The sequence below is a fragment of the Marmota marmota genome, unplaced genomic scaffold (genome assembly GCF_001458135.2).
Source record: "Marmota marmota marmota unplaced genomic scaffold, marMar, whole genome shotgun sequence".
In the NCBI taxonomy this organism is placed as follows: Eukaryota; Metazoa; Chordata; class Mammalia; order Rodentia; family Sciuridae; genus Marmota; species Marmota marmota.
In genome coordinates, this window is record NW_026000164.1 from 9128500 (window position 1) to 9152638 (window position 24139).

The 24139-nt window shown below is 45.8% G+C and overlaps 1 gene segment (V, D, J or C); it reads right to left on the reverse strand.

The window, feature by feature from the left end:
• Nucleotides 1-17454: 17454 nt before the first annotated feature.
• Nucleotides 17455-24139, reverse strand: part of LOC107148991 — a 37395-nt gene continuing 30710 nt past the window's right edge. Inside the window, 4 exon segments of the C gene segment in view lie at nucleotides 17455-17688; nucleotides 17971-18077; nucleotides 18220-18237; nucleotides 18649-19026. Coding sequence covers nucleotides 17668-17688; nucleotides 17971-18077; nucleotides 18220-18237; nucleotides 18649-19026 — 524 coding nt within the window.

Below are 24139 nucleotides of genomic sequence, written 5' to 3' on the forward strand. Positions count from 1 at the left end.
TATTGAATTGTATCAAATGCTTAAAGATTTAATACTAGTCCTTCTTAAATTCTTCCAAGGAACTGAAGAAGAAGGAGTACTTCCAAACTTCTTTTATGAGGACTGCATTACCCTAATACCAAAACCAGACAAAATACTACAAGAAACTGAAATTAGTAGTCATTATTCCTATTGCACATAGATGTGCAATCCTCAAAAAAATAACTAGCAAACTGAATTTAACAGCATATTAAAAGGATCATTGACCATGACCAAGTGGAATTTATTCCTGAGATGCAAGATCAATAAATGATATATCTCATTAGCAAAGCAAAGGACAGAAACATGATCATCTCTGTGTTAGATGCAGAAAGCATTTAACAAATTCAACATCCTTTCATGATAAAAACTCTCTAAGATTTCAGAATAGAAGAAATGTACCTCAACACAAAAAAAAGGACATATGAAATAAGTGCACAGTCAACCTTCTACCTACAGTGAAAACCTGAGAGCTCTTCCTCTATGTTCAGGACCATGACAAGGACGGTCACTCTTGCTACTACCATTCCACAACAATATCGGAAGTCCAAGCCAGAGCAATTAGGCAAGAAAAAGAAATAAGAGGCATTCTGGTCAGAAAGGAAGAAGTTACACTGTCTCTGTTTGCAAATGACCTAATCTTAGATGCAGAAAACCATGAAGACTCCATTAAAAAACTAAAACCAATAAACAAATTCAGAAAAGTTGCAGGACACAAAAATCAATATGTAAAAACCAATTCCACTTTTAAACACTAATAATGAGCTTTCAAAAAAAGAATTCAATAAAATAATCCCCTTTACAATAGTTACAAAATATAAAATACCTAGATTAAATTTAATCAAGGAAGTGAATATGAACTAAATATTTCCTGTACATCAAAAGTAACATCAACAAAATAAATAAAGGACCCACAGAATAGGAGAATATATTTGAAAACCATATATCCAATTAGGGGTTAATATCCAAAAGTTTATAAGTAATTCATCCAACTTCATAGCAAAAACAAAAACAAAAATAAATAACCCAATTAAAAAATGGTAAAAGATCTTTTCCCCCAAAATAGACAGTTTACCATTTTTTTCCTAAGAAAATGACCAACAGATACATGAAAGAGTTTTCAACATTCCTAACCATCTTTTTTGATGATCAGCAATTTTTTCCAAAGACAAATGATTAAAACTGTATGAAAAAAATGTTCAACATCACAAATCATCAGGGGAATGCAAATCATGATGCTAATAAGATGTCACCCCAAACATGCCAGAATGGCTGTTAGAACAAATAGTATTTTTCTTTCCGTACCTTAAAGATGATACTCGACTTGTTCTCATTGGCCTTGTTTTCACCAATAAATCTGCCTTCCTTGTCTTGTTGCGCTATATATAAAACAACAACAACAACAACAACAAACTTCATTATCTGGCCACTTTTAATATTTTCTTTTTAACATAAGTTTTGAGAGATTTTTGATATTTTTGTGTGTGCTTGCTTGGTTTTATTGGTTCGACATGTTTAGAGGTTTTTTTTTTTCATTTTTAAACTTTTAGTCATGATTTGTTCTAATCTTTCTTTCTTGCCATCTCTTTCCTTGTGTCTGGGGACTGCCATTACAAGTATACGAAACCACACAGTTTTCCTATAACATACTGATTATCTGTTTGCTCTAAAAAACATTTTCTCCCTGCATTCCATTTTGGTTTGTTATGGATATTTGTCATCGGTATTTTCTTCTACTTTTCTAATCTATTAATTTTATCCAATAAATTTTTCATCTCTGACATTTTAGTTCCTATCTTCAGAAGTTTGGTTTTTTAAATGCTCCTATGTCTATAATCCAGGCATTCAATCCTTCTTTGTCCTCCTGGAACATATGGTATGCGGTTACAATAACTGTCATAATGTCTTTGTCTTCTAATTCTAACATCTGTGTCAGTTCTGGGTCAGTTTGATTAATTCGTTTTTCTCCTCATTATTAATTTTGTTTTCCTACTTCCTGGCATGCCTGATAATATTTTATTGCATGCAACACTTTGACTTTTTCTTTTGTGTTGAAATATTTATTTTTCTGTACATATTTTTTTCCTATAAATATTCTGAAGTTCTGTTTCACAACACAGTTAACTTTCTTGGTAACAATCTGATTCTTTTGTGTCTGGCTTTAAAGATTTGTTAGGTGGGGGCAGAGCAGCATTTAGGCTAGGGGTAATTATTCTCTTCATTTAAAATACTTCCACGTTCTCTAGCCAAAGCCCATAAACTTTAATGTTTTCCAGTTTGGCTGGTAAACATATTCACTATTCCTAGCCAGACATGAAATCCCATTCCTGTTCTTTTCAATCCTTTCATGTGGCTGTTTCCCCAGTCCCAGGCATTTTCTCATATCTGTGCCTTGACCAATGTCTGAAAATTGTTGGTTTGTATATTTTGTCCCTTACTTCACTTTGGCTGAAAGTAGAAGACCAGTTATTTTTTTTCAGAGATTTAAAAATTAATATCAAATGTTGTTTTTACATATTACATAATTGTGATTTATTATTTATTTTACCAGTAATACTCTGTAATTAGTTTGTACTAGTTCATGAGACCCAATTGTTAAGGGATATTGTGAGCTACTTTTTAAATTGTTGAGAGCATGAATTTGGCTGTAATTTCAGTATTTATACTCATGAAATTTGCCAAAGTTATGAATCTAGGCATTCCCCCCACCTTCCTGAGCTGGTTTACCAACTCCATCTGGATTTTTTCTTTTTTTTTTTTGTCTGAAAGATCTTTTTACATTTCTTATAGGATAGGTTTCCTGTATAATTTTTGTATGTCTGAGAAAGTTTGCTGTTTCAATGTTTTCAAAAGACATTTTCATTGGCTATAGAATTCTAGGTTGGTAGTTTTATTTTTTTCCTTCTTACCTTAAAGTTGTTGCTCCACTGTCTTTTGCCTGAGTTATTTCTGATGAGAAGACTGCTGTCACACTTTCTTCATTTGTACATGGTGTGTCTTTTATTCTCTGGCTGCTTTAAATATTTTTTAAATTTACCATTTGTTTTAAGCAAACTGATATAATGTGTCTTATGAAAGTGTTTTTCATTTATTTGTCACTGGTGTTCATTGAGGGTCTTAGATCTGTGGCTTTTTATTTTCATCAAATTTGGAACTCCTGCCAGGCGTGGTGGTGCAAGTTTGTAATCCCAGAGGCTTGGGAGGCTGAGGCAGGAGGATTGTGAGTTCAAAGCCAGCTTCAGCAACTTAGTGAAGTGATAAGCAACTCAATGAGACCCTGTATCTAAGTAAAATACAAAATATGGCTGGGGATGTAGCTCAATGTTGAGTGCCCCTGAGTTCAATCCAGGGTACCTAAAAAATAAAAAATGGAACTGCTTCAGTATTTGCTCATCCCCCTTCCCCACTTATTTTTTTTCCTGTTCTAGTTTTGGGGACTCTCAATATCAGGCTGCCTCAGGATGTCTGACAATTCACTGGTGTCCTTTTTGCTGTTTCTTTTTTTAAAACTATTTTTCTTTCTGGTTCATTCTGGATGATATTAACTACTTTGTCTTTAGATTCAGTCTAAGAAGTCTAATCTGCTGTTAATCTCATTCAGTGCATTTTAAAACATTGTATTTTTCATCTGTAGACATTTTATTTCAGGCTTTTCTTAACATACGTATACTTTCTTCTACCCCATTGAACATATGGAAAAATATATAACGGATCTTTTAGTGCCCTGGTTTACTAATTCTGTCCAGTATCCTTTCTAGTTGGCTTTTTCTGGTGAGTGATCCCCCCCGACCTCGTTTCTAGAAAATGTTTTCCAGTTTCTTTGCGTATTTTATCAAGGTGTTGGCAGGGCTGCACTCCTTTCTGGGGGCTGTAGGAGAGAATCCCCTTCCCTGCCTTTTCTAGATTCTAGAGCCACCTGCATTCCTTGGCGCATGTCCTGCTTCCATCTTCAGAGCCAGCAGCACAGCATTTCTCCCGCCCGCTTCCACGGCCACATCTCTTTCTCTGACTCTCTTTTGCTCCCCTCTCCCTCACTTAAGGACCCTTGTGATTATATAGGGCATACCTAGATAATTCTCTCAATTTTAAGGTCATCCAGTTAGAGACCTCAGTTCCATCTTCAACTTTAATCCCCCTTTTCCTCGTCCCCTAGCATATGCACAGGCTCTGGTGATTAGGCTGAGGACACCTGGTGAGTGGGCACATTATTCTGTTCACTACCTGACATCTCTGCTTACCAAGCGGTGACCAGTGTATCACGCAGAGACCTAGAAATGTGTTCACCTCAAGCTGGAAATAAGCACAATTCTCCTCTGCCCTCGGAACTTCACTTAGGTGTCTGCCTTCTCCACCTCTCAGGCCTTGCCCTGGCTGGGATGTAGGTGAGCAGAAGGGAGGGTGCTGTCGGAGTCCGCGCTCTGCCGCTGTGACAGAACACCACAGACTGGGCAATCTGTAATGAACAGAAATTGATTGGCTCTGGAGGTTGGGAAGTCTAAGACAGAGGGGCTGGCATCTGTCAAGGGCCTCCTTGATGCATTATCCAGGGCAGAAGGATGAAGAGAGGGAAGACAGGAAAGGGGACCCAGCTTGTCTTTTAATAAGGAACTCACTCCCATGAAAATAGCATTAATCCATAGTTAAGGGCAGAGTCCTCAGGACCTAATCCCCTCTGAAGGTCCCACCTTTTAACTGTTAACAAGAGCAATTAGGTTTCCAACACACACATTCAAACCACAGCAGGCTCAGGAGATTCAGGAACTTCTCTGCCTGACTCGCCCCACATCCCGTGTCAGCTCTGGTACCTCGAAATTCTTCTGTAGAGAAACAAAGAGATGTTCCAAGTATCTTCCAAATCTATGATATAGGGCCAGATTTTAGTTTTAAAATCAGAGTTAACTCACATTGCTGTTCTTATAGAAAGCTTTATCCTGTCGGTGGTGAGTCTACAGCATTGTTGGAGAAAAAAGTAAGGGAGAGACTTGAATACAGGCTTGCTGGAGAGGTGGGTTCCCACCTTCAAACACCCAGGACAAATGTAGAAGGGGGCAGGGCACAGGTCACAGCCAAGCCAGGCCTCTAGCTGGCTGGTCTGATTGACACCTCTGCATCTGTCCTGTTTCCTGCGCAGACCCCCCCATCCTGGAGATCTGTAGGCACAGAGAGGTCACATCCCTACCCACATTTCAACACATGAATGACTGAAATGACTGAATGAATAAGCAGTACTGCAGATGGGGATGGAGAACGGGGAGGGAGAGTGAGGGGATTTTTTTTGTTTTTGAGGCATCAGCCATATGGAAGGAGCTCCAAGCTAGAGTTGTGATAATGATCAAGGAGTCAGGAGCCAGCTGGTTACTGTCATCTGACTGATAGGTCTCTTCACCTTCCAATCTGCTGTGCCATCCCAAAGGAGGAAGAGAGTCTTGCTCTCTACACTTGCTAGTCACACTGAGCCAATGCAGCTGATGAGTGTCATCTGGTCTTAGGGACTATGCTGTTGTGAAAACCTGCCAGCCAATTGAAAGCCTGACGTGGTCCAGAAAGACCGAGTCTGTCCTTCCTACATCTGCTGTCACCCTCTGTCCATCCTCTCTGTACTCTTCACCCCCACTCAGGGATGATGATGATGATAATAATAATAATAATAATAATAATAATAATAATAATAATAAATTCCAGGAACAAAGAAAAATAAGACAGAAATGGGGGGAAAAGGAGAAATATGTTGTGTGTGTGTGTGTGTGAGTGTGTGAGAGAGACTTTATCTTGGGCTCACTCTCTGCAATCCTGCCATGCATAAATATGGTATCAAGTTCTCTTAATAGATTCATATAAACTGAGATTGAACAACTATAAAACACAACTGGCATCTTTAATTGCCTATAGCTATTTTTCATCATATAGTCTAAATGTTCATTGAATGCACACTACATTTGCCACTTGATTTCTCATTTAAATAAATGTTGTAAGAAGATTAATTACATTTAGAAAAGATTAAAACCAACACACACCCTTCACAAATACATTGTACTCAAATGCAAACAAGGGAAACCTGCTACAGCTGAGACTGTCAGAAGGAAGAACTCCAACACAAACTTGGCTTTGAGTTCTTGCAGCATCAGCAACAATAACAAACAGATGACTTCCCTCCACCCTGATGAAGGGGAAAAGCGTTAAAATGCCCAACTGGCTGTTCATCTCCCCTTGAAGGTCTTCACTAGAGCACTCCACCACATCCAACCTGGACGACTGTTTTCAAAATGAATGATTCAGAAATGAGTGTCAGAGACAAAGGGAAGCAAGGTCCCAAGGGACAAGTTGACAGACCTGCAGGCCTCTTTGGGTTCCGTTCTGGGTCTCATTTTGGTAAAATGAAGTTGTACCAGCCTTGCAGACCCTCCCCCTTAGCCTGGCAGTGCTTCCTGGGTCTCTGCTGGCCCCTCACCTCCCACCCACCCACCACCCTGCCCATTGTATATTTTCCAGTTCTTGTTGCAATGTTTCAGGCTCAGACTTTTCTTGGAGTCCCAAAACAAATAAACTACAATTATGATGGAAAACAGATCATTCGACCATTGTAAGCATTTTAATTCTTCTTTTCATTTTATAAATGAAAAAATAAAAATACAAAGAGGGGCTCAGAGTTTCCAGAAGGTTCTCAAGCCAGCAAGGAGCAGAGCTTTGATGTGAACTCAGACCCATTGATTCCCCCAGGATGTTTCTTCTGCCTCATGTTACATCCAGAGGAAAAATTAGATCTAGTCATGTCACTGGGGACACATGGAGATAGAGGCCAAGTTTCGTCAAGCCACTAGTTAATTCCACCAGTCCAGGTCTGAAATCCTATCTGCTAGGGAGGAAGAGATAATAGACGACACCTTGGTTGGCTGTCATAGAAGCTTCATTTCCTCAGAACTAAACTTTTTTGCTTTGAAACTCTGAAGACCTAAATCTCTTGAGCCCTAATCTGCTTTTATCTCCTTTCCAGCCTCCCAGGTGACATGTCCTAGTACCGTTTTCCAACTTCAGATAGACTAACATCCCTTTTCATCAGTGTCAGTTTCTCTGATGGTCTCTGGGACTTTTGATGTCTCCCGGGGGAGCTAGAGAATTGTCTCTTGTTTACAGGTAACTGGTGAGTCACATGTATTTACATAGCAGTATATCAGCAGGATTTTAATGTTAGTGACAATGCAGGGCACAGCTGGTTCCCAGGTAGAGGGTGATTCACCACACCCTCAAGAAAGACCAGGCTGTTTCCTCCCCTGCTCAAGGGGAAGTGATCCCTCTCCTCTGGCACCGGATCTCCTAGGGGGAGGGGCCAGATGACATCTCTGGCCCAGAAGAAGAGGTCTCAACAGGACAAGCTGAACCCAAACTGGTCTTGGGCCATGTTCTGCTCTCTCCTTGCTCTTCTCCTCAGCACACTCTTAGGTGGGTGCTCTTCTTTTTGAAAGGCATCTCTTCAAATCCTCACCCTCACCCTGGACCCAGAGTCTCAGCTGTTTTGTTTCTCTCGAGGATAATCTTCCGATTGCCTGGACTGGATCTCGGCTTTTGTCCTAGTGGGCTAGTGTGCTGAGTCTCTGCTACCTCTATCCCCAGGGGAGGAGGTTGATCTTTGGGTCTCCCCTGCCTTGGTGACATTTGGAGCCCTTGGTTCTGCCCATACATCCCCCATGATTGAGTCTGTGTGCTTGAGCCTTGGAAAGGCTTGAGCTGTGCTCTGCTGGGGTGGAAGACTGGCTGGGCTGGGGCACTTCCTCACTAAGGGGCGCTTTACCCTTCTCACAGGTGCCAGAGCTCAGACTATCCATCAATGGCCAACTAGCAAGGTACAGCTTGTGGGCAGTCCCCTCTCTCTGGAGTGCACTGTGAAAGGGGCATCAACTCCCAACTTATACTGGTACCGATGGGCCGCAGGAGGGGCCCTCCATCAGCTTTTCTACTCTGTGAGTGTTGGCCAGGTAGACCCCGAGATGTTCCAGAACTTCTCAGCCTCCAGGCCTCAGAGTGACCAGTTCTTTCTGAGCTCCAAGAAACTGCTCCTCGAGGACTCTGGCTTCTACTTCTGTGCCTGGAGTCTCACACTGCGCCGGGTGGGGCAGACATCTGTGCAAAAACTCCACCTCTCCCCAGTCCTCCCCACCCTCCCCAGAAGCCCTCACTTAGGAGGGTGGAGGAGGTTTGCAACTGGGTTTCTGGCTGCTAGCCATGGCGACATCCAGAAGTCAATGTGAATCAAGCTAGAATTCTCCAAGGAACTGTACTAGGCTCTGTATAAAAAGACTTATTCAAGCAAAACCTGTGAATTGTCTACCCATCCTCAAGTGTCCAGCGTGTAGAGGTTTGGTCATAGGCCAGCCCTCAAAACATGTGGTACTTCATCTAACACCCTACATTGTCCCAAATTCCAGTTTGTCTACACTGGATGTTCATGTGGCACATGTGGCTAAGGTAAGTCAGATACGCCCGTAGCCGTGAGGTGGACAGGTGAAGGTAGGACGATGCCAACTGGGATGACTTAATTGGTTGATTCCATCACTGGGATACTCCCCCGTCATTGATCTTTCTGCTGACACTAGGAATTTTGTGGAGGCTTAACCCTGAGCTTTCGAGCCAGGGAAGGGTGAGATGTTCAGTAAGGTAGAAGTTAATGTAAGAGACATGCACTTAGGAATTTTGATTACAGTTTTTGGTTTTAGTTTTTTTTTTTTTTTTTTAATTCCAGTTCTACTGTCCCTCATCCCTTCCCTTGCAGCAAAAGAGGGAACAAACACAGATGGTGATCGGAGATACAAGAGACTGAGGATAATGAGGAGGACTATTGTATAATGGAAAAGTCCTAAAAAGGAGAAATGACTTGAAGAGGAAAAGGCTGGGAAGAGATGTCACGGTTACCTTGGCAACCACCCATCCTTCATCTTTCATCCTTCTCTAGTCCTGATTCTTGAAAAGGTTTTCTTTCTGAATGTCCCTTCACCTCCACAAGGGGGCACAAGAATTCTTAAAATACTCTTTCTGGCCTTGGCCTACAACAATTGAGGAGTGTGTTTATTTTCAGTGTCATTTAATCTGAGACAGGGACAGAATGGTCCAAGGGTCACTACTGAACTTGAAGGATCCACTATATATTAAGCAGCAATTATGTGCTGGACACAGTGAGCCATCCCAGGGACTAGAAAGAAAATGAAGGATACTCAGGATAGTGGTGAGCAAAGTCACAGCCTGATCAAAGCACTTGAGCTTTTTGCCTAAATTTTAGTTGCTATGATCTTGAATTACTTATTTATTCTCTGTAAAATTTGCCTTAATTGATTGTTATGTGTATTAAATGAGATGATCTTTAAAAAACCCAATTATAAGGCCTACTTTTCAGCAGATAACTGTTTTCCTTTTTTTAAGCTTATAAGATATTTTAACTACAACTTTCCCCAAAGAAGGATTTATTTTTAAACATTTAAATTTAATATTATGTAGTAAATTTTTAAAATGCTCAGCATACTTGAATGACAAATCCATGAAACTTTTATCCTACATTGTACCTCCTTGGTTTTTCCTGTTGGGGCTTTGTGCAGCCTCAGAATCCTTAACAGAGAAACATCCCAGGCAATCACCATTAGTCAGATGGAGTAGGTAAGAGATTTGAAAGAGATTATTTATCCCTGTAAAATATTCAGAAAAGTTCTGGACAACTTCACAATGGAGATAAAATTTTAACTAGGTTTATCAAAATGTCATTCCAAGAAGGAGAGTTGGCATGGGTGGAAATTATTATGTTGTGTGCATGTATAAATACATAACAACGAATCCCACCATTGTGTGTAATTATGATGCTCCAATAAAAAATATGTTGGGGGGAGAAATGTGGAGATCTCAGTGGATGCTGTACATTCTGGGAAGACAGTGAGGAGAAAGTCTCAATGGTGGCACAGGTAGGTATGCTTCAACAGGTAAAGTGAAGTTACTTAAGGTGAGGCTTAAAAGCCATCTAAGATTATCAGGATGGGTAAAAATCCTCCATGCCTCTCTCTTGCACAAGGATGCTATTCCCATAACTGTTTCTACCACATCTGGGACTTTAGAAATCCCCAGTCAGCACAACTGCAGAGGAAAAAGGAAACCAGCTCATAGTGGCAGACGCTGATCTGCCATTTCTCACCAGGAATTCATCAAACTCACTTTCCCTATTGGTCACAATAAGCTGTTTCTTTTCTAGGAAAGCATCCAGGCAGAACCCAGATCTTGGCTTTGACTTTGTAGGTGTGCTGGGATAATCATGTACAAGCATCCCATTCCCTGGTCTTTGGCACATGGAAGATCCAGGGCCACCTGTTGGTAGCCAGAGAAATGCCCCTCAAGTCACCTCATGTGGATCTCAGCCACCATGGAGTTGAGGGGAAACGTCCTAGGGCCAAGAGACAGTTTAGGGAAGATGCAGAAGGGCCAGTGTGGGAAGCTGCTGACACTCAAAGAGGGCTACTTCACATTTTTGTCCAGGATCATATGCCTTGAGTGGAGTATGAGAGGACCTTTTAATGGCTACAGAGAGCCGTTGGCCTGTCATGTGCCCTGTGATATCTATCCCCATCTCAGGGGGGTGGTTTCTGCCTCTCTGGTTTTCCATTCTCTTCTCTATTATGCTCTTCCTCCTCCTCTTATCCAGATGGAACAGAAAATCAAACACATGGACTTTGCAGGTTTTAGTCACCAGAGGATGGAGCTTAGAAAAACCCGGTCAGTGCTGCACACAGACAGCAGCTCGAATGTCCAGGGACTGTCCATTTTGCAGTCTGTTGATTATCTAGGCTCCCCTCCTTGTGACTCACTGTCATCTCTTCTGCCATGAGTGGAAGGAAGTGGGGGCAGGGTGCATGTGGAGGGAGGTGGCAGGGAGCTTGGGGAAAGGGGGGAGGAGGAAGTGCCTGAGTGATGTGGGACCCCAGGAACCCCAATGAGGTCAGAGCAGTTACTGCAGTTGCTCTCATTCTCCACTGTCTCCACGGTGCCCCTTGCAGCCTCTGACTTGGTGTGTGACCTCCAGCAGGTGTGAAAGACAGGTCGGTGGGCTGGAGCTGCAGGTGGAGCTGAGACACCCGATTCCCCCAGAGACCCCTTTCTCTGCTCTCTGAAGTTCTAGTTCACTGCCAGGGTACTAGGCAGAGGTTCTGGCAGAAAAGTTGGTATGGGAAGGACTTGGGGGCAGGATGTGGAGAGTGTGGTTTTCATGATGCTCGGAAGGTGGGTGGGGGAGGGACTTTCACAGGCACCCCAGATGTGGGACCTGGCTAATGTCAAACCACATCCTGTTGTGACTCCCCGAGATGGAGCTTGGGCAGGTGGCTGTTGTTACTTGGTGCTGATGTTACTCAGAGATAAACAGTCCAGCAGCTCTGGCTGGGCTGAGCCACTCCTATCCCTTCCCCAATTGTCTGCACCAACCTAAAAAGCCCCGACCTGTATCTCTCCACTTCCTGACCTTTGAAGCAAGGCCAGTCTGCTTTTTCATATTGTTTTCTTCTCTCATTCATGGCTCTAGACCTCTTTCCTGGAATAGGGCCAGGGAACTGGTGCCAGGGCTCCAGGTGCCTCTCATTAACTGTGGGGCTCTGGTATTAGCACTGTCCCTTTGAGACTAATGTCACAGATGTACATGACTTGGGGCTGGGAAGAGCTTTGGTTCTTTGAGACACTACCCTCTTTCTAGCTTGAAGACCGTAGCTTTGAATCAACAAATCTAAGATAGAGCTTGAAGACACTACAGATCACCTTACTCCATTTTCTTATTTCACAAAAAAGGACTTGGAAGTCTAGAGACTATGAATGGGTGGCTTAGGGCCATCCATGTATCTGGGGACAGAGGGGGACCAGAAGCTAATTCTCTGTTTTGGCAGCTCCTGGACTTCAGACAAAGCTTATCCCTAACACGGGTTTTCTATTGAGCTATGCTCTTGCTACCAATTTTAGGAATCAGTTTTAAGGAAGAAATGAAGCAAAATGAACATCTGAGATGCTGTGAGGATGGAGGGGTAAATATCACGGCTATAGAGTCAGAGCCTGCAGAAGCCAGGCAAGCTGGAGAGAAGAGCTGAAGAAATGTGATGAAAGTAAGCAAGTAGCCTCTGCACCTTCCCCCACCAAAGAAAGAAACCAACAGCATGCACCCAGGAAGGAGAATATGTGCCTTGCAGGCAGCACATGTGAACAAAACCCAGAATTCTGAGTCAAAAGTGAGTCAATGGGGCCAGGAAGGTATGAAAAATTAAAAAGTTGCCCAAATGAAAACCAATATGTTGGATCTTGAGAATGAGAAGAGAAAGCTCCCTTTTGCCCTGTGGGTCAGAACCCACCTGGTGCTCAGTACTTTTTTGAACACTTCCAGAAAGATAGAAGGATAAAAGAAAAGTTAAATGTTTTCAGAAGACAGTGACAGGGCTATAGAGAGTATGAAGAGCTCAGAACTGTATATGAGAACAAAAGGGAGGAAACTAGAACTGTCTAGGTTGAAAAACACCTTCAGGAAAATGGTAATTATAACAACAGCTAATATTGTTGATGCTCTGCTAAGAGCTTTGCATGTCATGTGCATTAAATAAGATAAAACCATCATGTGAAGTTAAGGTTGGGATTGAGCTCATTTTACACAAAGGAAAGCTGAGTCTTGGGTGGTCACTTACCCAAGGTCACAAAGTTGGGAAGAGATGGAGCTAAGGCTTGAACCCAGGTCTCTTTGGCTTCAATGTCCGTATTCTTCATAGTCAAACTTTTTAAAGTTCTGACAATTTTGTCCCTCATATATTTCTGGAGTTTTGACTAAAGGTGGGCACCCAAACTATCTTATGAAGGGCTTTCATAGGGGTATAATTATGACCAGTGAGAAGGACAAGGTGAGATTTATGGATACTTAAAGAGGAAGAAATTCTTCCTACAGCTGTGCCACTCAGACAAGAGTTCTCTGTCTGTGGATAGTTTGAGCCTAACTGGGAGGAGGAGGAGAGTCAGGATTCCATTATTATGTTTCTTTACTACCCAGAGTGTCTGCGATTCCAAGATCCAGGAAAATGCAGTCCCATCAGGGAGTGCCAGGGGCAGAGGATCAAGATGTAACTGCCACTATGGCCCAGAGCCCCGCGGGGACAGCCAGGGGTCGCTAGTGCAAAAACCACTTACTTCCATTAGACTTGCGTCTCGTGAGGGTGTCGTGGGGACTAGGTCCACAAGGAGCTCTGGCCCAGTTTCCCCTCCAAGACCACTCCTCAGGCTCCCATAGACCTCTGCCAATAGCAGTTGCAAAACAAACTGATGGGACTTGGAAGAGTCACAGTTGTGGGCCCATTTCAGCTTGTTTTTGCTAATTTACAGATGCCACTTGCTGTTCTTTGGGACCCCGTCTCCCCGGAGCCTTCTTAGCAGCCCAGGTGCAACAGAGATAAAGATCATGGATGGAGACGGTAAAGAAATGCATGTCGCTGACTTAGGGGAAGGGTGGGGTGCACCAAATGTACCTTGCTTGTGTCAGGACAGGACCAAGAATTGTCGGAATAAATCTTACGAAGAGACAGAAAGGTGGGGTGTGTTGAGGACGTCGGGGGCTTCAGATCCATCAATAAACAGAGCAAAGCAAGAAAGGCTCTCAGATGTGAGCAGAGGTGGGAGACATAGATAGGGACAGGAACAGGGAATGTTTTGCATTTGGGTCCCAGATGAGATGCGTAAAGTCTCAGATTATGGGATACCAAGGATTAGCAATCACCTTTCTGGAAAGCGCAGCAGTCTGCCATAGCAATGAGTGAACTCGAACCCAAACTGCTGTTCAGGCTGTGCCGCATTCTGCAGTGTGGGTCTTCCTACAGGCCGCTTTTTCCAGATGCATGGTAACAGTGACCCTGTGATTAAAGTTTGAGGACTCATCCGCAGGTCAGTGGCAAACTAAGAATTGGCTTGTGGGTTTTAGCCAATCCCCATCGGCCTTCCTGACACTCTAATGTGTCGAGGGATACACACATTTCATTTTTATTTTCACACAAGGTTTCAAGAAGACACTAAGTGTAATCCTGCACTGCAGCTTCTGTCCCTAACCAGAGTGCCCTCAAGAAGCTCCTCCTACCTGACCTTTGGGGCTGTGCATCACACAGATTATTAGGGGCTCAGGTCCCACTGGCTTCTCCTTTCTGGGTCATTATAAAAGAGAGACATGGGGGGCTTAGGCAAAAGATGGAGGTGCTGGTATCCAGGGCCTGTTGTCCTTAGCTCAACTTCTCTTATTCTAAAATCCTCTTCCTTTCTGCTTTCCCTCTTTTTCCCCAATCACTTCCTTAAAAGAAAACAAAGTCTTTGTCCCTTGGATGTCCCCAAGACACCAAGAATGTCCCTAACTCCACAATGAACAGTGTAGTAGGAAGATCTCTATGGCTACTGTCCTGATAGGAAGATTCTTGAGAGGACAACATCTCATGCAGCCCCACCACAAGACTCCCCTTCCAGCTCCAGGAAGTTCCTATGATTATGTGACCATTTGGATTATTTCATCCCATTATTAGATGACCCTTTCCTTTCCTCACTGCCACTTAAATTCGTAAAGGTCACAAGTCAGTTCCTCTCTTGAAGGGCTAGCCATGGGGAGTTCAGCTGTGCCCCACGGGATAGTGGAGTGCTCCACCACCACCCCAGGGCACTTTTTTAGAGGCACTTTGTTCTGATTCTTTCGATCAGTAAGCATGCTTTTCCCCCAACACTGGTGTCACCTGTGGAGTTTGCTGCTGCTCCTGTCCTACATTCTGCCTATACTTCCCTAATGACATGGAACTGTAATTAGCCCTGAGGTTAGAACCAGTGCACAGGCCTGGGTTGATGAATCTCTTTAGTGTCTCCACTGCAGGAATAACTCTGGACCCAAGAACTGTCTCAGAGCTTCTTGTGTCCTGGTTTTTTGAGGAAAGTCCTGGTTCCCTTCTGTCCCTACATCCCATCTGGTCAGTGACATCCTCACTCTCAGTAGGATCCCAATTGGTAAAATAAATGATATGACTGTTCTACACATAACCCATTGGTGTCACGTTTACCCTGAGGGAGAATGGAGAGGAGGCCTGGAATTGTTCCAGAAGAATATACTTAAATTCTAGATAAAGAGGTGGAGGCAGAAGAGACAACTTTCCCAGGGCTGTGAGTTGAGTGCTGGGAGCCCTGATGTTTGGGAGAGACAAGGAAAGGGCAGTAAAGACTTGGGGACTTTCCTGGGTCACTTGGGGTGTTGAGCAGGGACTAGATGGGATTTTGACTCTCACCATCTCTGTTACCCTGGACTGAGAGGGTGAAATGCAACTGGACTTTATCCTCTGGAGAAGATTCCTTCGTTTGTTCTTCACTTTGACCTGCTGGCAAACTCTGGGTTACCCGAGCAGCAACTCTGCCACACACTCCCACCTGCTAAGGCCTCTCCTTTCAGCATCCACAAGAGAACAACCACCAAACCCTCAGACCCCATTCTCTTCTGTGAGGGGCTACCCTCCCCCACCTCCGCCCTAGTCTAGCACTACAGCTGCTCAGCCCCTCACAGCTCTGCTTGGGCAAACCCCTGTCCTTCTACACCCCAGACCCCACAACACTCCATTTTCTCCAAAGCATTTGCTCATCCCCTCTTCTGCTTAACTTTGCATCTAATCCCTGAAAGGAATCTCCATAATATGCTTGCAGCTTCCCCATCTCCCCCCCCCCCCAGGGAGGATGCAGGAGGCATCCTTTTGTGGATGCTGGTACAGGGCTAGAACCTGTTCCCTTTGCTGTTAAGCTGTTTTAGCTCCCATAGAAACAAATCAACACATAAACAGCGAAAGCAACAACCAGTTAAAAAAAGTACTACAGTTTGTGACATTAAAAGATAGTTTTGACTGATGGAAGTTACTAGAATGTAATTAGCTCCTTAGGCCAACCCTGGTGAAGGATCATCCTTCCGTGGCTTATGCAAGTTGCCTCCATGACACCTCTCACCTCCACTTCTTAGAAACTGTCACAGATGTGTAGTGTCCCTGCAGAACCATGCCCACCCAGAACCTCAGAATGTGACCTTAGTTGGAAATCTGTCTCTGCAGAAGTCATTGATTAAGCTCTCTAGATGAAGTCACTTGGGATTTAAGATGAGCTTTAAATACAATGACTCATGTCTTCATAAGAGAAAGGAGAGGGGGATTTAGAAGCAGAGATACAGGAGAGAGCCCTGTAAGACAGAGGGAGAGTGATGCTGACCGAAGCCTAGGAGAGGCCGGAGTCACCAGAAGAGAGAGAAGCAAGAAATGATCCTCCTGGGTGCTGTCAGGGAGCCCAACCCTGCTGATAACTTAATTTTGGATTTCCAGCTTCCAAATTGCAAAGAGAATAAATATATATTGTTCTAAACCAGCTTGTGACGCTCTGTTATGGTACTTTGTCATGTACTTTCTTTCTGCAGCCCTAGGAAACTAAATATTGAGGAATTAAGGCAACTCCAGTGTGTATCTGTGGGTGCTGCCCTCCCTGGAGTTTGGGGGCAGCTGCTCCAGAATCACCATGACACCAGGAACAAGTACACCACCCTGGTTGCTAATTGGGAAAAGCTTCCAGAACAGCTGTATTCAGAAGAACATGCCACAATGTCACCCCTTACCAGTTACTTGATCTGTGAACTATAGTTTCTGTACCTGTAAAATGGGGAGATCCACACTTGCTTCCAATACTTACATGGGGCCATTTACTATTCTATGCCTTCTCTATCTGATCACATGCATACACTCCATAGTACAGTGTTTTATCTTCATGCAAAGTTCACCCCTGTAAGGTAAGTGTCTCCACCCTATAGGTGTCCCTAACACCATGTGCTTGGGGAAGTGAGATCTCCATCCATCAAGTGCAGGAGCAGATAGAAGAGAAGGGCTACTGCACGCAAATGGCCTCAGCCTCCTTGGTCCTTGCTTCTGGGCGATTACTCATCCCAGATTTCACAGAACAGTTTTATCAACTCCGTCTTCTCTAGGATTCCAGCCTAGATCTGCAGAGCAACACAAATCTTAAGTCCAAATCCTGAAACAAGATAAACTGGAGGTGTTAAGGGCATACAGACAAAACCTAAAGGGGTAACGAAGGACATTTGATCTGGTCCGCTTGATCTCTGTCTTGTGCTGGGCAGGGTTATACTTCACCATGATCTTCCCTCTCTGTCCTTGACTTGCTGGTTTTCCAGAGTCCAGCCACTGCCTTTCAGACTAATCTCACACTGGGAACTAGGAAAGTCTGATACAGTCCACAACTTTTGGGGACCCTCATCATAATGTACAGGAGGAAAGAGTCTTAGCCAGAGGAGGCAAGATAGTCACTCTGCATGCCTTTGGACATGCTGCCTTTTGCAGGTCAGAATGGAGGTCAATGAAGGGCAGAATGCCAAAGAAATCCATGAGACACAACCAGGCCCCAAGTACCATTTTTATTGGTAAAAATTTGTTTCAGATTCAGGACTATGAGCTCAATCTTCCCAGAAGCAGAAAGAAGGATGAATATCTCAGTAGGAAGGTGATGAGAGGTGAACAGAGTAACTCTTTAGGTCCATAGGTTGGATTAGGAACAGGAGAATCAAGGTGAGGCTGGAGAACAGCACAAGACAAGGGATCAGACCTGGCCTCAGCAATTCTTCTTCTTCACCTGAGGAAGAGAGGACATTGTCAGGGCCCAGGGGCCACAAAGCAGTGGGAGTGGAGCAGAGCGGGCAGAAGCTGGGCCTGACTAGAGGAGGGCTCCTTGTTTCTCCCATCCCCCAGTGGCGTATTCTTAGTGAGTCTGCCTTTCCTCCTTGGCCTGCAGTCCCCTGCAGTCTCATTGGGATGACAGTGGATCAGGGCTGGAGCTGGCTCAGAGATCCCCTTGCATCCCATGCATACTTCACCCCCTCCCTCCACCCATCTGCTCCCTCACCCCTCTCCTTACCATGGCCATCAGCACCAGGGTGCTGACCAGCACAGCATACACAGTGGCCTTCCCCAGCAGGATCTCATAGAGGATGGTGGCAGACAGCACCCCTTGCTGATAGGTCACTGTTGGGGCAAAGACAGAGCAGGTAAGTCCCTGAGAGCACATGGTCTGGCCTGCCCCACACCCCACTGTCCAAGAGTTCTCTGTGTCCTGGGTCCAGAGACAAGACCAGGGAGATGAACAGAAAGGAAGCAGCTCACTCACCTGAGGTGACACCACAGTCTGAAAGAAAAGAGGGGAGAAAGATGGGTGAGAGACCTCATCTCCTTAAGCAGGTTGGAACCAAGTCAGCCTCAAGCCTGGTCCTGGCCAGTCCTCTCTGAGCCCTGGGACCATCTTTCTTCTCCTGGGACAAGGTCACCCATCATTCTTGAGTCCTGTAAAGACTGGCAGCACCAAGGGGACAGAGGGGGTACCCAGGTGCTGAGCTCCATGGAGAAAGGGGCCCCTAGCTCTTAGGCTATTGGGCAGAGGATGGGGAGGAGTTAGCCCTAGGTGCCCAGCTCCCCTTCCTGATGGCCTTTAGTCCTCTTCTCCACCCCCAGCCCTGCATCTAGACTTTCTGACTGTACCTCATCTTTGTGCTCCCCTGGTGCGGCCCCATCTCCTCACAGCCTCCCCAGGCCTGCTCACCTGCTCGGCCCCAGACCTCAGCACTGACATTCTGGGTGATGGGTTTGGGCCCCTCCTCAGTCCACTCGTCTTCCTCTGAGAGCCCATAGAACTGCACTTGGCAGCGGAAGTGGTTGCGAGGGTTGAGCCAGAAGGTGGCAGAGACCCTCAGGCGACTGCTCAGGAAGTATTTGGAGTCATTGGCGGCACTGGAGGGCTGAGGGTCCGTACTGACCCCATTTTGCACCTCCTTTCCATTCACCCACCAGCTCAGCTCCACGTGGTCTGGGTAGAAGTCTGTGGCCAGGCACACGAGGGTGGCCTTTTTTTTCCTGTCGATCTCTGCTTCTGATGGCTCAAACACAGTGACCTTGGGTGGGGACACCTTCTTCAGGTCCTCTGGAAAGTGAAGGGGGGTTGGGAACAGGGCTGTTCTGAGATCACTGTGGGTCAGGTGGAGACTCTATGTGTGCGTGTTTGACCCTCGAGATAATACAAAATTATGTTGTAGTCTATACTGTTTGCTTTGGGGGTGCAGGGGGTCAGTGTTCCATTCCCCTTTGGTGTTCTCTCTCTTCCTTGCCTTTCCTTTGAATTCACCTGAAGAACAGGCACTGTTCAGTGACTATCTCCCTTAAATGGCCTTATGAAAGGGNAGGCACAGCCCCGCGCGCAAACCCCAGCAGCGCCCTGAGCCACTTCCCACCCCAGGGTCCCAGCCCGGGGCTCCCAGCTCCGGGACCGGTTGGCTGGAGCGCAGTTCCGGGAAAAAGGTGCAGAGGAGCGGGAGCAGCCCCCGGACCACGCCCTCATCCATCCCGATCGGCTCCCGAGCTGCAGGTCCCCCGACACTCACCCAGTACCGTCAGCTGGCTGCCAGCCCCGAAAGTCAGGGTACCGGCTCCAGAGCACAGCCCGGGGGCTCCCCACAAAAACTGGACCCGAGCGACCAGCTCCCGCCACCGTCCCCGCCCGCCGCCGCCGCTCACCTAGCACCAGCAGCCGCGTGCCTGGCCCGAAGTACCGGGTCCCTTGGTTCACGGCCCCCGAGCCCGGCACAAAAACCCGTGCCACAGTCCCACCCTGTGCCCGGCGGCGGCCCCGGCTCACCTAGCACCGACAGCCGGGTTCCGGCACCGAAGTACTGAGTGTTTTGGCTCACAGCCCCCCAGAGCGGCACAAAAACTGGCGGCACTCCGGCGTCCCCCGAGGGCCCCCCACTCCCACACCCCGGTTCCCCGTGTGCCCCCGCTTACCTAGCACCGTCAGCCGAGTTCCTGGGCCAAAATACTGAGTATCTGAGCTCACAGCCTCCAGGCCCAGGACAAAAACCCGCCCGGCCGCTCCTGCTGTCCCAGCCCCAGCCCAGGTCCCTACCCACCCTGAGCGCTCCAGGGGTCTTTGGGCTCAGGCGCCGAGGAGCGGCTCTCAGCGCAGCCTCACAGGGAGCCCACCAGCTACCCATCTCTCTCCATCCCAACCCACCATATCGTCCAGCTTCCTCCTTACCCAGTATGGTGAGCTTGGAGCTTTCCCCAAAGAACCACTGTGAGCGAACTGTGTTCCCACAGCCATGGGATCCCGTCACAAACCCCCGCTTTCCCCAGGGAAGGGCACTCGATGGTCCGGAGCCCACTCCCCTAAGTTGGCCAGGGTTCAGGGACATCCAGGCTGATCAGCCACTTCTCCTGGAAGCTGCCTGCCTTACCTAGCACGGTGAGCCGGGTCCCTGATCCAAAGAACTGCTCGTTATAGGAGCACAGTGGCAAGGAGCTGTCAAGAATTCTTGCTCCTTGCCTTCCTCACTAAGGTCAGGAGAAGGGGAAAGTCTCGCCCTCCCTCTCTTCGGTTTTCCACTTCCCACCTCTAGACTTAATTGGACAAAGTAAAGGGTATTGCAGAGGTCACCCCCAATTTGTAGATGAGAATTCACTTGGTTTGGGGATGATACAGTGAAGGTGAAATCTGATGGGGTGTTGGTAGTGTTGGGTAGCCTGGAGGGTTTCAGACTAAACCCTGCCTCTTACTGATTATATAACCTGTAACCTCTCTGACCTCAGTTTCTTCATCTGAAAGATGGGATAATATCTTTTCTACAAGGTTTTTACGAGTTTTAATTATATTTGATGCAGTCACAAGTACTTTGCCAAGGGCAAGTTTTATGAAAAATGCTGAATAGCAACCCTACTTAGTTGCCTTGCCCTTCTCATTTAAGGAAAGCGGTGAGCAGGGAGATACACAGGTATTCACTCAGTCTTGGACCCTGCTAGACAACAGTAGGGACCAGCAGCACAGACCTCTGCCCATCTGGTAGCTGCTTTCCCCTGGCTAGAGGGTATATTTTCTGGGTCAGGGCTTTTTGTAAAAGCATCTCCTCTACTTGAATCATTGTGCTCCCCCCACTCCCCACAATGTTATATTATGATACAAAAATGTTTCTTCCCCATTGGTGCCCCTCCCCCAGCCACTGGGCAGAGGCAGAAGGTGCAGGTGGCAGAGGTTAGTCTGAGTGGGGCTAGGCAAACACAAACCCAAGGTAAATCTAAATGGGGGAGGGGCTTGTGGCTAGTTATTGTGCTAGTGGTGGTGTGGTAATGAGGGCAAAGAGCCCCTCCCTGGAACATGCGCCATTCTGAGGAGACCATCTATGTCATTGGGTCTCCCTTCTGGGGCTCACTGTGCCCACCTGCTCAAACTGGCATTTATAGTGAAGTAGATGAGAATGGGGGAGGGGAGGACAACTTTAACAGAGCAATCCATGATGCAGGTGATGGCAACTTGTGGCACAAGGACAAAACAACTCAGAAACTGCAATAATTCCTATTGCTTCCTGGACAAAGTCCACACTCCTTATTTATTTTTTCTACAGGTATTTAGTGAGCATCTATTCTGCATCAGGCCGCATGCTATTTGCAACGGTAAAAGTAATTTTGATCACTCCTACCTCTGAGCCTTCCAGCTAAATTGATAGACCTAATATGTTTGGGCTTTTGATCATACCTCTAACTTGGTATTACCACTCTAGTGGACGGCTGAGCCCGATGATTCTTCCTTTGAAGAGTTTAACACCTCTTCAGACTCTTCCCTGATTATCCCAGCCCCAATTAATTGCCAGTCTCTGCATGTTAGTGGACAGCTCAATCGCTGTTTCAAAGCATGGTCTTGTATTCCAGGTCTTTGTAGTCGTGACTTAGCTCCTTTGTGAACTGGGGTACTATAATTGGGATACCTTTATTTTCTTGGAGGTCAAGAGCAAATCACTGCAATGATATGTGTTCAATGAGTAGGTGTGTAAATATATTCATATGTATACATATGTGTACATATATGCACAGACACCTTTTGAAAACATGCACGTGTTGCATTAGAGAAACAGCTGTGTGGTGTAGGGAGATGGCTATGTCAGTAAGGACTTGTGATGATATTCCTGAATTGGGTCACTTTGGGTTCACTGTTTATTCACTGACTTATTCAGATTCCTATCTGGTGTCTACACTGAACCAAGGCATCAGGCCATATTCCAGGGATACTACCATAAAACAAAAGAACCTCCAAGTCAAATGGGGGTATCAGACAAGAGGTCGTTTCCATTAAGTGTGTTGAGTCAGGAAGGGAGAGGCATCCTCTGCATCAGGCACTGGGATGGTGTAGTTCATCCAGTCTCAGGGGAGTAAAGGGGAAAGACAGGGCGATGAAGGGCCAGAGAGACTTTGGGGAAGGAAAGAGATCGAAGTCAGATCCTGAAGGCCAAGTAGAAGTCATGAGAGAGAAAGAGTGCTGTCATTCCAGCCAGGATGGATAGGAATATCCTGTACCCAGTGACCTGAGCAAGAGGCTTAGGGGTCCAGACATAGGAAGATGGGTGGGTAAGCATGGAATAATGAGATAGACTTTATACTCTCATCTGTATGCCACCTAAAAGACTGGGACTACATCACCACAGTGACCAGGAGACAACAGAGAGCTTCCCAGAGGTCTCTAGACCTAGAAATAGGGCTGATTTTTGGTTTTAGAGAACTTTATTTTCTATCCTTATAGGCAATCATTTTCACACCAATATAATTAACTAAAGGGAAATTCATCAACAGATTGTAACTTAAACTGTAAGACACATCTTCCACTGAAAATAAGTTTCCAAGTCAGTGCATTATCTTATTTTCAGCTGGGAAACCTACGTGGTGAACTAATGGAGAACCAGTGTAATCTAGGAAGTGACTGGAAGGATATTGGGTGACATATTGGGAACCAAGCCTTGTCAACAAGGATTATATGACCAGTTGACAGATGGACACATTTGTGTGGGTCTTCTGTTTCTTGGAGCACATTTGTCCAGGGAAGGAGAGAAAATTGCTGTACTCAGCCTCTCCATAGACTATTCTGGGTATAACGTCTTCAACTCCCATTACCACCTTTTCACATTTAATTAATCTCTCCTGTCAATCACAGGTGGGTCCCTGACTTTTCTGACTGGAGGGTTCTGCCTTTTCTTGAATGCCTGCTGTTTCTATCCTGACTAAACAGGAAGAGCCATGGGGAATTCTGAGATAGAAAAAAAGCAGAAATATCACGTTAGGCCAGAACAGGACATTTTATTTGTTTGATCATCTAAGCATTCTAGGATTCCTTTGGGTTAGGGAAATTTAAGCAAAAATTATCAAGTGAGCATGCCTATAGGGGATAGATATTGGGGTGAGGAGAGGGATAACATCCCTTCAGAAGCATTGGCAAAAGGAGAATCCATGCAGCGCCATATTGGGTTGAAAGTTCCTGGCTGCACCTCCAGAGATAGCTTCAGGAATCCTTTCTCTTGACCTGCAGCAGGGGAGGTGGGGATTAAGAAGAAGTGGAAGGGCCATTGACCAAACAAACAGTAAGTTTCCTCACAAACCCACTGGTTGTTTGGGGGACCACAGATTTTTCTTCCTATTAGGACTCTGGAGTCTCAGGTTGTCTTTTGATGTATATGAGTAAAGCTCCTTCCTTCCCTACCACCCGTAAATGATCCTGAGGGTCTCTATATCTGTGCTTCTGAGTTTGGGTTGTGAGATTTCCTGTAACATGCCTGCCCCATCCCACCCTCCTCCTTACCATGGCCATCAGCACCAGGGTGCTGACCAGCACAGCATACACAGTGGCCTTCCCCAGCAGGATCTCATAGAGGATGGTGGCAGACAGCACCCCTTGCTGATAGGTCACTGTTGGGGCAAAGACAGAGCAGGTAAGTCCCTGAGAGCACATGGTCTGGCCTGCCCCACACCCCACTGTCCAAGAGTTCTCTGTGTCCTGGGACCAGAGACAAGACCAGGGAGATGAACAGAAAGGAAGCAGCTCACTCACCTGAGGTGACACCACAGTCTAAAAGAAAAGAGGGGAGAAAGATGGGTGAGAGACCTCATCTCCTTAAGCAGGTTGGAACCAAGTCAGCCTCAAGCCTGGTCCTGGCCAGTCCTCTCTGAGCCCTGGGACCATCTTTCTTCTCCTGGGACAAGGTCACCCATCATTCTTGAGTCCT